Below are 13,407 nucleotides of genomic sequence, written 5' to 3'. Positions count from 1 at the left end.
TTTATTGCAGATTTTATGCAAACTGCATACAATAGTGTATGGAAACCAAAAACAGCGACCAACAGAAACAGCCAACAAGGTCCACTCTTTCCAGTGTCTTCCTCACTTGCTCATTTCTGAACACAGAGTTCGGCACAGAACGGGGATCTGACTTGTTACTGGCTACTGAAAAGCTTCTCATATGTGACATACTAGTCAATGGAGACTTGGAGGTAGTAGATGAAGCAGCGTGGGAGCATAGAGCAGGTAAACTTTTATACATTCACTACATCTGGCACAATAATAATTATTACAATGCACAATATTGTGCCAGCTGTAGTGCATTTCTAGTATTTCTCTGATTTAGGGACCCTTTAATCATGGCCATAATAGAAAATTAATGTGTCTCATTCCACCTCTTTAGCCTTCATGGACCCCACTAGTAATCTTGAGTAACTTGACATCCATGGTGACGTCATGTCTCTTGACAGCAGCCGCCGAGTTGATGTGCCGTGATTGGCAACTGCAGTCACGTGACTGATCTATTAAATCTGTATCTAACAGGGCTGGCACTATTCTTTATACACTATGGCTGGTACTATTGCATGAGCATTAATGTCTAAGTAAGGGGAGAACCAACTCCATATTAATAACCATGGTTTGGACTAACAAGCACAAACGAATGTCATATATACACATGCATCTGACCATGTAGAGTATGATAAAAACAAAATAGGTCACAAGTCTACATATCACATTACAATAACCTTCAGTCTTTCTACTTACGTGAGTGCTTCTGAGTAATTGTAATGGGGAGAAACTCCTAGAAACTTCTGTACTTCATCCATCACATTAGACGGGTCTGTTCGTAACTGTTGTCCATCAACAATAAGCAGCTACAAAATAAAAAAAGTTTTGACTGACAGAATGTGAAACTTACAAAGACTAAAGGACACAATATAACACTATTCCATGATAGGGCGGGTTCACACATGGCGGAATTTCACTTAAATTCCGCTGCGGACACTCCGCAGCGTTAATCCGCAGCGGAGCCGTTTCTCCATTGACTTTCACTTTAATTTAGCAGTGTTCGTTTACACGATGCGTACAATTCCGCTGCGGAGCATAGGCTGCGGAGCGGAATTTGGTGTCCGCAGCATGCTCTGTCTGTTGCGGAGCAGTGGCGGACTCATGGCGGAATTTCTCCATTGACTTCAATGGAGATTCAAAGTTCCGCAATGAAGTCCGCAGCTGTCATGCACATGTCATGTGTGCTGCGGATGCGTCTTGCTTTTTTCACTTGACATTTCTTCATTCTGGCTGGACCTATGTATTTCTAGGTCTACAGCCAGACTGAGGAAGTCAATGGGGCTCCCGTAATGACGGGAGCGTTGCTAGGAGACGTCAGTAAATAGTCACTGTCCAGGGTGCTGAAAGAGTTAAGCGATCGGCAGTAACTGTTTCTGCACCCGGGACAGTGACTACCGATCCCAATATACATGTATCTGTAAAAAAAAATGAAGTTCGTACTTACCGAGAACTCCCTGTTTCTGTCTCCAGTCCGGCCTCCCAGGATGACGTTTCAGTGTAAGTGACGGCTGCAGCCAATCACAGGCCAAGCACAGGCTGCAGCGGTCACATGGACTGGCGCGTCATCCAGGGAGGTCGGGCTGGATGCCGAAGGAGGGACGCGTCATAAAGACAACGGGCGGTAAGTATGAATTTCTTTTACTTTCACTAGGGAAAGTGCTGTCCCTTCTCTCTATCCTGCACTGATAGGGAGAAGGGAAGCACTTTTCCCGCAGTCCGCAGCAGCTAGTCCGCATCAATTTTCTGCACATTTTGTGCAGATCCGCAGCCGTAATCCGCAACCCGGATTAGGTGCGGCATTGATGCGGACAGTTGCGGAGGAATTCCGCCATGTGTGGTCATGCCCTTATAGAGCTGGTCTGCAGCATAAACAGTTTAACATTTCCTAGTTAACATTGCAAAATGAAATTCAATTGCCTTAGGTTACAGCAGTTCAGATTAGGGGTCAGTTCTGTAATGCCAGGAAGGAGGTCATGATTCTTTTTTGGATTTTTAAGAGGTTGGTAAAGCCGCGTTCACACATACTGGATTTGCTGCAGAAAATTACCACAGCAAATGCCGAGAAAGTTGCAGGGATATCCGCAGAGGCAAATCTGTACCAAATTTTGCAATAGGTATACTCACCTTCCGAATTTTCTGCCTCTACCTCTGTATCCTGGCCTCCAGACGTGTCTACACATTATTTACTGCAGGCACATCTCTACATGAAGTCATCACTGGAAGCCAGGATACAAAAACCATCAGGAGACCAGACTAGCGTGACCAGGGTGGCGGCAGAAGAATGGGTAGATGAGTATAGTGTGTTTTTTATTACTTTCTTTATGTATTTTTCTTCAAATTTTTTGGAACATACGCAACAATTGGGTTTTGTTTTTCGAACTTTGACTTCCCTATTGAACTCAATGGGGAAGATCCTCAATAAATCCGCACCCAATCTGCGTCAAAAATGTACCTGTTGTGGATTTAAAAATCTGCATAGCAGGTCAATTTCTGCATGGAAGTGTTCGCTGCATGTGGATGAGATTTGTTGTAATCTCATTCACTTTACTGGATGACGCTGCAATTCCGTCATATGTGAACAAGCTCTAACAGTGCAGAGAGATAACGTTTAGTCAAAAAACATTGTAAAAGTGCTTACATCTGAGATATGGATAGTAAAAATAATAATAAAATATGCCAATCTACATGGGATCTCACAATTTCCCATTTCCTACACCCGCACCTGCAGTTTGAAATAGTTTATGCTTTGATGAATATACAAAGCGACGGATAAAAAAACAACATGACAAAAACCCTGAATAAACAGGGGCGCATATAGAGCAAAAATTAAAATGGGATCCTCTTCCTGGAGCTTAGTGGTTTAGGCTACCATGCCCTGCCATCCCAAAACACGAGGGTCTTGTACTCTTTCAGTTCATTGTAGGAGAATAGAGGATTACTAAGTTTGTGGTACTTGCGTAAAGAGGGAGACCTGCTGGTCGTGGACATGTGAAGAATGTAAGCTGGGCCACCTATCCATGTAATACATCGCACCATGATTGGAGCTTTAGGGAGTACAGAGGTGACAATCACACTCTGACCCTAATGACACAAAGGTCAATCAGCCACATAAAAAGAAACCAGTATTAAAAATGACATTTGATAGTTGGAGGTCTCTGTTACAAATTTTGCATTGGGGCCCAGGAACATGTCTCTGCATGGTACAGGAAAAGCATTAATAACACCTTAAAAGGACGAACCTGTATACTAATGGAAAGCACTAGTTTGGTATATCTCACTAATGTAAGTTCCTCATGTATTCTGTAGCCCAGATAATATTACAATTCTTCAATCTGATAGGGTTAGGCTGGGTTCACACACACTATTTACGGACGGAATTCGGGCATTTTAGCCCCGAATGACGTCCGAAAATGTGTCTCAATAGCGTCGGCAAACATCTGGCCATTCATTTGAATGGGTCTTACGATGTTCAGTTCCGACGGTCATTTTTTTTACGCGCCGCTGTCAAAAGGCGGGGCGTAAAAAAGACGCCCGCGTCAAAGAAGTACCTGTCACTTCGTAAGACGTAAATGGAGCCGTTTTCCATTGACTCCATGGAAAAACAGCTCCATTTACGTCCGTAATGGATGCAGCGAAAAGCGCCTCAACATGCCATTACGGCTGAAATTACGGAGCTGTTTTCTCCTGAAAACAGCCCCGTAATTTCAGCCGTAATGGACGCTTCCGTGTGAACATACCCTAACTCATCTTTTAATAATTTACCCGAAATGCAGGAAATTATTTTATTTGACTTGAATGGGTTGTTAGACACGGAAGATTGTTACAATTCCCTTATTTACAAGTCCCTTATTCCTAGACAATAGTGATCTGGGAATGTAGCGCTCTATGACAGATTGCCCCAAGAAGCGCTATCTATCTGTCAACTAAACATTTTCTATTCTCTTTAAATGCTAAAATGTATAGAGTTTGCTGTTACATATGAATAGAGAAAACAAAACTAGGTTTTGTGCATACCAAACAGTTGTCGAGCCTGTAGTTAACGGGTATGAACAAACAATGTTTAGCATTTTTTTTCGTATTTTTTCCATTTTTGGAGGCGACAGCAGCATGGTGTGACTCGCATGAAAGTATCACCTAAGTGATTAAACAGATATGCCAGCACAGGATAGAACTGTCTTGTTGACTTTACCATCTGTCCCCAGAAGTGTCTAACAATGAAGATGATGTATTGCCTCCCAGTGTTGTTTCTGACATTCATCTGACAAGTACTAGATATTTTTATGCTTTTTTGCCTTATTATTGTGAAATATCTATAAATTCCTCAGCAATGGAGCACACCATGCTTATTTGAGCATTTCATATTTATGGATTTTCCGAGCATGAAAATATATTGTTATAGGCTGGAGTGACAATACCTTGAGAAAATGTAGAATTTTCCATGATTCTTTGTCATTTACTATAACCCATTTAATTAAGATGACACACAGCATCTTTTTTTTTTCCCATCACAGTGCACATATACAGTAATAATCACACCATACAAATATAATAATGGCAGAAAAAAAGTTCAATATATATCTGCCAAATGACACAATCACAAGAAAAATATGGCATATAAAAAATATTTATACTTAAAATTAACAGTTCACTTCTTTATTTTTTACATTGTCTTAAATATTGAAAAGTGCAGGAAGAATGAGTCAGAGTGAAAATCACAGAATGTGACTCTTAGGGCATGGCCAGACGTGGCGGAATTGCTCTGGAATTCCGCTGCGGACAGTCCGCTGCGGAAATCCGCAGCGTACACGTTTCTCCATTGCTTTCCACAGCTTTTTAGTGAGGTTCGTTTACACGTTCCGGAAAACTCCGCTGCGGACAATAGGCTGTGGTGCGGAATTTGGTGTCCGCAGCATACACTGGTTGTTGCGGATGTGTTGCGGACTTGTTGCAGACTCATTGCGGAATTTCTCCATTGACTTCAATGGAGAGTCAAAATTCCGCAATGAAGTCCGCAAATGTTATGTGTGCAGCGTAGCGTATTTGTTTTACAAACATGACATTTCTTCATTCTGGCTGGACCTATGTATTTCTAGGTCTATAGCCAGACTGAGGCCCCATGCACACTAACGTAAAAACGCCCGTAATCTTGGGCTGTAATTACGGCACGGGCAGGCCCATAGAAGTCAATGGGGCTCCCGTAATTACGGGTGACTACGTGTGTGCACCCGTAATTACAGGAGCGTTGCTAGGCGACGTCAGAAGATAGTCACTGTCCAGGGTACTGAAAGAGTTAAACGATCAGCAGTAACTGTTTCAGCACCCTGGACAGTGACTTCCGATCACAATATACATCAACCTGTAAAAAAATAGAAGTTCCTACTTACCGAGAACTCCCTGCTTCTTCCTCCAGTCCGGCCTCCCGGGATGACGTTTCAGTCCAAGTGATGGCTGCAGCCAATCACAGGCTGCAGCGGTCACATGGACTGCTGCGTCATCCAGGGAGGTCGGGCTGGATGTCAAGAGAGGGACGCGTCACCAAGGCAACTGCCGGGTAAGTATGAATTTCTTTTACTTTTACTAGGGAAAGGGCTGTGCTTTCTCTCTATCCTGAACTGATAGAGAGAAGGGAAAGTACTTTCACCTCAATACACAACGGCTAGTCCGCATCAATTTAATGCCCATTTTAGGCAGAGCCACAACAGAATCTGCAACGCAGATTATGTGCGCCATTGATGCGGACAGTGTCTGCAGAAATACGCCACGTCTGGCCATGCCCTTAGGCCACGGTCTGACATGGCAGAATTTTTCCACTGCAAACGTTGGTGCAGATTCGGGGCAATTACGCAACGAATCTGCACCAACATTTGCATATTTGACAGGTAATTTAGACATTGCAGATATCACAGCGGACTTGCCACAGATTTCAGTTTTTGCATTGCAAAGGCTGAAATCCGCAGTGAAATCCTGCTTCTTCTCTGCAATGGAAAGAGCATGCTGCGGAGGGAAAAATCTGCACCGCAGCCTAATTTCCGCACAGTTATTTTCTGCAAACTAAGTTTCCTAAAAATGTATAGAAACAAATGTAAAAAACGGCTGCTGCAGAATTCCACTGCGGACTGTCCGCAGCGGAATTCAACAGCAATTCCGCCACGTCTGAACGTGGCCTTAGCCCATATCTGTTTAGCTATTTTGGTCTCTATACCGTCGCACACGAGTGCAACCTCAATGCTTCTTTATGAAAAAAAGTTACAAGCGGCCTTGCAACTAACAAATAAAATGTAACATGGCACGACAATATTTTGTTACTAGCTTTAAAGCATGTGAGCCATGGTCAGCAAGTCTTGAGGACCCAGTACATTTTTGCCTTGAGGACCCAAATATTTTTATTTTTTTTGCCTCTGCAACATAGCTTTATGAGGCCTTGTTTGTTGCAGGGCGAGTTGTACTTTGTTAAGGTGGATTCATACACAGCAGATATTGTTGCTGAAATTTCTGCGACTGAAAATGAGTGCCATTCATCTGAATAGGTTTGTTTCTGTAGCATGTGCATGGATTTCTGCAAGTTCCATTCAGATAAATGGAACTGATTTTAATTTGCAAAAATCTGCAACAAAATCTGCTGTATGTGACTGCGGCCTTAGGCCCTGTTCACACAGTTTTTTTGCAGACAGAAAAATCGGCCTCAAAATTCCTTCAGGAATTGCCATGTTTTTCTAATGTCATACAAACAGTATAAGGCAGTTGTTAGGGCATACCTAACCACAGACAATATAGACCGATAGCCTTTGGAATAGCATCACAGAGATGTGACAGGATTCATTTGAATGGCCCTTTGCTTAGTGTCACATTTCCAGCAACAATAATCTCTCAGCTCCTATGTGTAGAAATTTTTCCTTCCCTTTTCCCTTCCCTTGGTTGAACTTGATGGACATGTGTCTTTTTTCAGCCGTACTAACTATGTAACTATGTAACTATGTAACTATGTGACATAAGGGTTTTACACTTTTTAAATGAAAATCAGTCGCGGTCCAAGATCACAGATTCACCAATGTAATCTTGCTCCATTTTTCTTTAACCCCTTTACTTTAATCCCTTCCCGCAAATCGACATAACTTCCATGCCATAGCTATATGCCTATTAGGCCGTTCCAAAGGCATGGTCTAATAGGTTGCCTGTCAGTTTGTTACTGACGAGGGTGAGTTCACACTGACATTTTTGGCGCTGATTTTGACAAGGAAACCGCATTGGAATCGCCAAAAGCAGCCAAAATTGTCCCCCATTGATTTAAATTGGAAGCAGAGGTGTTTTTTTGTTCCTGGGTGGCTTTTGGCCACTTGCGGGAAAAAAAAAGCGGCATGTCCTATCTCGCTGCGGTTTCCACCTCTGACCTCCCAATGAAATCAATTGGAGGCAGAAAAAACCTGCGTTGCTAGTTTCTGAGCCTTTTTCACTGCATTTTGTGCCCACGGTCCTTGAATTAGTTTTAAAGGGGTTTTCCAATATCGTTTTTTAATCTTTTTGTTGAGATATTCCTGTAAGGTTCAGTTTAACAATGCTGCCCGGTTTTCTCATTAATTTTACTCACTAGCACGCTGTGGCCGATCTTCGGTTTGTTTACATCAGGTGCTACCGCTACTCGCCTGTTTCCTGTACTCTCATAGCCTACAAATCCCAAGATGCCTAGCGCAAATGGGAATTGAGCAATGGGTGGAGGTGAGGACAATCCACGCAGGCGCTGTGAGAGCAGAGGATCGAGCATGCATGGTGAACACTGTTTGTGTATCAATCACGCATGTTCAGAGACGGAAGAAGCAGGGTATCCGGCACCCCTTCCCATAGTGTACAGTCAGGAATGACGTGCCCGTACACTGAGCCTGCCGGACGGAAGTGATAGCTCTCATGTACGGGGCAGCGGCGGAAGTTCGGATTTACTGTGGGCGACACATCACGTGACCGCATGCGAGATACGGCATTAGGAACAACTATGGAAACGCAAGTATATTACAAACTGCATTGGTTTTAGATGTTTCTTTAACTAGGGATTATTGGTCCTGGAAAACCTCTTTAAAGGAAAGGTCTCATGAATTATTTTTTTTAATTAATTTATGTGTTTTTATTTAATAAAATTGTATATGTACTTTATTTATTTTTTCACACACAATGTTTTTTTTAATTAACACTTTTTTTAATTCACTGGGGGCTGCCATGTTTTATTTCATCTGTTTATGTGCCTCTTAACAACACATACACAGATGGAATATGGCAGCTACAGGGCATATGACATAACGAACGGGAGCCGTTCCTTACATCCTGTGCTTCTGCCATCTCGCTCTGTACTGCACATGCGCAGTTCAGAGCGACCCGGCATAGAAGCAGGTTTGTAGGGGGAAAGCCAGAGCCATTTTGGAGAAGACCGGCTGCAGGTAATAGGTGTGTGTGTGTTTGTGGGTGGCGTGGTTGCATGTTTGGGGGTTTGTGTGTGTGGGGAGGAGGCGCTGGACTGAGCAGTGGCGCTCGGTGCTGCTCGACGGAGCAGCGGTGCCTGCCGCTGTTCCTTCAAACTAGCTGATTGGCGGCTATGAAGGATCAGCAGCACACGAGCGTCGCTGATCCTTCACAGGCGCTTATCAGCTGTTTTGAAGGATCAGCGGCGAGCACTGCTGCTCCGTCGAGTCCCCCCCACACACATAAACCCCCCCCCCAAACATGCAGATAAGGTATGTGCGTGGTTTTGTGTGTGTGGGTCTGTGTGTGGCGCGGTTGCATGTTTGGGGGGATTAGTGTGTGGGGGGGGGGATCGACGGAGCAGCGGTGCTCAACACTCTTCCTTTAAATCAGCTGATTGGCGGCTGTTTTGAAGGATTAGGGGTGAGCACTGCTGCTTCGTCGTTCCTTGCTCCTACTGTGAACCGCCGTGTAACTACAGGAATGAAGAAGCAGCGGCATATTACTAACTTTTGTTTTGTAGGTTCCACTAGACCATTTGGACTATGTCATAGATTTGTTGTATTACTTCAATTATCTAATTTTTTTATTTTTTTAAAAATAAAATGCTGAAAGAGGGTTGTGTGGGGAAGTTTTTATTTTAATAAAATATATGGACAGTGATGTCAGGTGTTAGCTCTAAAAGCGGAATCCCCTGCCAGAGTGGGGATTCAGCTCCAGCAGTAGTCCCTGACGTCACTGTCCATATATGGATAGTGACACCAGGGACTTCTCCAGTAGCGGAATCCCAGGCCAGAGTGTCGGCCGGGGATTCTGCTCCTAGAGAGAGCCACAAACGTCACTGTCCAAATGGACAGTGACGTCAGAGGCTCTCTCTAAGAAGCGTAATCCCCGGCCAGTGCGATCGGACACCGGTTATTCAGCTCCTAAAGTTAGTTCAGGTGGCTCTATCTACAGTGAGGGGTGCGATGCTATCTACAGTGTGGGGGGGGGCACTATCTACAGCGGGGATGGAAAGGTGGTGGGGGCTCCCTCTAGGAAGGGAATCCTTGGCCAGAGTGCTGGCCGGGGATTTCAATGCTGGAGGGAGCTTAGGTGGCGCTATCTACAGAGGGTTTTGCGCTGCCTACAGGGGGTTGTGGGTGGCACTATCTACAGTGGGGGGTAAATTCTGAGGCTCTCAAAGCCCCGGCCGACATGAGAGTGCATTGCTGCTCACACTGAAGCAGCACCGCACTCATTAAACCTGTTCCAGGCTGTCAACGTTTATACACGTGCTAACTGCACGGGGCATCGGCAGTTAGAACGCATATAGCCCTATGGCAGTTATGAAGAGGTTAAGTTATTTGTACCCCACAATTTATATTTAAAAAGACAAGCCCTCATACAGCTACATTGATGGAAAAATAGAAAAGTTATGGTTCTTGGAATGCAGCAACTAATTCCTGTGGACATAAATGCCAAAATAGAATTGCTCCTAAAGGGGTAAAAGACGTCCTTAATGGGACACATTATAGGGGTTTTCTGGTCATGGTCATTTTTTTTTTTATAGGCAATCAGTATATGATGAATGGAGGTCCGACACCCGGACCGCGCACCGATCAGCTGTAGGCTCCGACCACTGCATAGCAGCCATGTTGCAGTACTGCAGCTATGCTCCTATTCAAGTAACTAGGAGCAGAACTGCAGTAACCCAGCATGACCGCTATAAAGTGGTTGGAGACTTCTGCTTCTGGCTTCAAACACTGTACAACTCCAGGTGTCGGAGGCAGCCGGATCAGCTGATCGTTGCGAGGTCCGGGTCTCGGACCCTCACCGATCATATAATGATGACCTATCCTCAGGATGAATGATCAATTTTAAAAAAATGCCCCATGACCAGAAAATCCTTTTATGATGGAATTTTTTTACAATCACAGAACTATGGAAGACATGAGTGCTCATCAAGATTGATGGAGTTTTCTTAGGTAAAATTGTATGTGGCGTTCAGAAAACAACTATCGTAGCAAATGACTGTTATCAGAACGTGAGAACTTGACTGGCAAATATTTATGTATTTGGATATTTCAGAATAATTAATAGTATCGATAGAGATAACTATGATACAACATGAATATAGACTCTAGAAAACAAGCAAGTATGTATTACCTGAGCAGGAGGGAAGTGTTGCAGCCATTGTTCTATATGTGTAGAATACCACCCAGGCATCAGGCACTTCTTTTGGAGTGATTGTATGTTAGGGGAAGCCTGGCTGCCAGCTGTAATAACCTCATAAAAGCTGAATTTTAGAGCTACTGGGTCCTGGTGAGCACGCAGGTGCTGAAAAAAAAAAGAAGTCACGTAATACACATTATTATATTGTGAGGCACTAAGGCATTTATATATGTGTTTAACATGTGCACATCGTACAAGATATGGAATGTACATGTAAAATACCCCCTTTATTTAGTTTTAAATCAGTATTCCTGTTTTATCTGAATTATACAACTTTCACACTAGACTTCTTCCCCGTTCATCAGGGTTCTATTGTTTTTTTGACCGCACGATTAGTGTAGTCTGCAAGACTTTTCTTACCTGCAAAAATACCAGAACCCAATAGAAACCTGATGGAGTCCATTATAAGTCAAAGAGATCTGTCAGAATCCAATTGGAAACCAATTGACTCTATTAATAATGGAAGTCATGACACTATAAAGAGTATGATCTGTACTGGTTTTACGCCTCAGAATTTTCCAAGATCATAAAGAGATTTTGAAAATGGTGAGAAATGGAAACACAAAGAAATGAGCATAATTATTCTAAAGCTTAAAGTATCAAGTTGTATTAACATTACACTAGAAAAGCCCTACAAGACTAGAGCAAAGGAAAAATTTTATATTGTAATGTTATGACCATCTTAAAAAGTGTTATATGACATCTGCTTGTTTACCAGGAACAGCGCCACTCTTGTGCATGGACTGTGTCTGGTATTGCAGCTTAGTCACATTCAGTTGAAGCAAAAACAGACGAAGCTCATGAATGAGAGTCACCCTGTTTCTGGAAAAGCAGCATACTTTTTTTTAACAAAATACACCTGGTCAAAATAAAGTCATAACTCATGAAAAGTTAAAGCTATTAACTAGTCCCAGTTGTATAAATGGGTACAGCTACTTCAGAAAACCAAGTCATAAATAGAAACAATCGAAATTAAAGGCAGTTTTTCCCATTGAAATCAATGGGCAGACATTCAGCTTCCGTTTTTTCAGCCGTTTTTTGGGGCATTTATGGAAACGTCTGAAAATAAGCTGTGTGACCATACCCTCAGGGTTCCCAGCGCTCTGTATGGTGCCTCTGTATGGTACTTTATTATAGAAGTAGTCTCACCTTGAAACATTGCTTCTAGGGCAAAATATCTCCATACTACCTTGCGATTCATAGGGAATTTGACAGAAATATCTCTTTATGCCATTATATGAAAGCTAAAGCATGCAACGGTTTAATATGGCCCCATACACTGATATGGTGCCCTATTATGGCTCAGTTTACTCAGAGCGTGTATAAAGCCATAATACAGCAGTGCGGCCATAGTTGCAGTCAGTATGGCTTGTGTAATGTACTCCACAGGAAGCAGGTTTGGAACCACCCTAATATATATATATATATATATATATATATATATATATATATATACGATCCAGAAGCAAAGAAACACAGCACTCCATATATCAAGCAAATCAGGCCATGTGCTCGTCACCAGGGGATGAATCAATTCCCCTTCTTTTCAGATAAATACCAACATAGAACGAAGTAACGGCACCAAGGACTTCAAGGCGGATGAAAAACAGGGTGGATTTATTAACCTCAAGAAATCACAGCAACGTTTCGGTTCAAGAGGAACCTTTCTCAAGCCATCGGCTTGAGAAAGGTTCCTGTTGAACCGAAACGTTGCTGTGATTTCTTGAGGTGAATAAATCCACCCTGTTTTTCATCCGTTACTTCGTTCTATGTTGGTATTTATATATATATATATATATATATATATATATATATATATATATATATATAAGACAAAAAATAGGCAGCACTCCGTTCAGATAGAGGTGAAAAAAGAGGGTACTTTTATTGTCCCATAAACAGTGGCAACGTTTCAGCTCCTTCCACTGGAGCCTTTCTCAAGCCTTGAGAAAGGCTCCAGTGGAAGGAGCTGAAACGTTGCCACTGTTTATGGGACAATAAAAGTACCCTCTTTTTTCACCTCTATCTGAACGGAGTGCTGCCTATTTTTTGTCTTATATACCATTGGGATTGTGGTCTTATCCTGTTGGCTTGCACCCATAGCATACCGGTGCGGCTGGATCCATTTGTTTTTATATATATATATATATATATATATATATATATATATATATATATATATATATATATATATAATTGGATTGTAAATGCTTATATAGGATGTCAAGGTCTCACAATTGAGGCCTATTTAGTATATTAATAAGTATATCTAAATAGCAATATATGATATGACCCTTGACCTCCCATTCACTAAGGTCTATTGATATGGGTCATTACAAGGGTGCCTGGTAATTATTAAAGGCTATGCAATATACATGCTGTTGCTACTATTAAAAAAAAAATACTAAAATGGAAGTGTCTTAAGATTAAATATGATGCTCCTACCCTGAATCCCAATGTCTTGTTTACCAGGACGAATGATCCGCATTACATTGCGAGATTTATGAACGTTAATGTCAGAAATGCAGGTCAAGCTCTCAAGTTGAGTTTAATGAGAAGGTGTAAATCTGTCAATGGAGTGCTAGAGACATATAAAACCTCATTATGTACTGTGTTGTGAAAAAGTAATATACATTTTCAATTTTGTGCTAAGCCAAGCATTGTGGGACAGCACAGTGA

The 13,407-nt window shown here is 42.3% G+C and overlaps 1 protein-coding gene across 1 annotated transcript in view; it reads right to left on the bottom strand.

Annotated features, from left to right (window-relative positions):
- LOC142738186 (bifunctional heparan sulfate N-deacetylase/N-sulfotransferase 3-like) overlaps window positions 1–13,407 on the bottom strand; it is a 365,924-nt gene that overhangs the window by 14,462 nt on the left and 338,055 nt on the right. The window contains exons 11-12 of the mRNA XM_075849744.1: window positions 10,663–10,833; window positions 766–875 (exon numbers count right to left, since the gene is read on the bottom strand). Coding sequence (XP_075705859.1) covers window positions 766–875; window positions 10,663–10,833 — 281 coding nt within the window. The remainder of the gene's footprint in view (window positions 1–765; window positions 876–10,662; window positions 10,834–13,407) is intronic.

Source organism: Rhinoderma darwinii, chromosome 1 (assembly GCF_050947455.1).
Source record: "Rhinoderma darwinii isolate aRhiDar2 chromosome 1, aRhiDar2.hap1, whole genome shotgun sequence".
Lineage (NCBI taxonomy): Eukaryota > Metazoa > Chordata > Amphibia > Anura > Rhinodermatidae > Rhinoderma > Rhinoderma darwinii.
The sequence above is the reverse complement of the archived record's forward strand: the minus strand, read 5'-3'. Positions and strand labels throughout refer to the sequence as shown.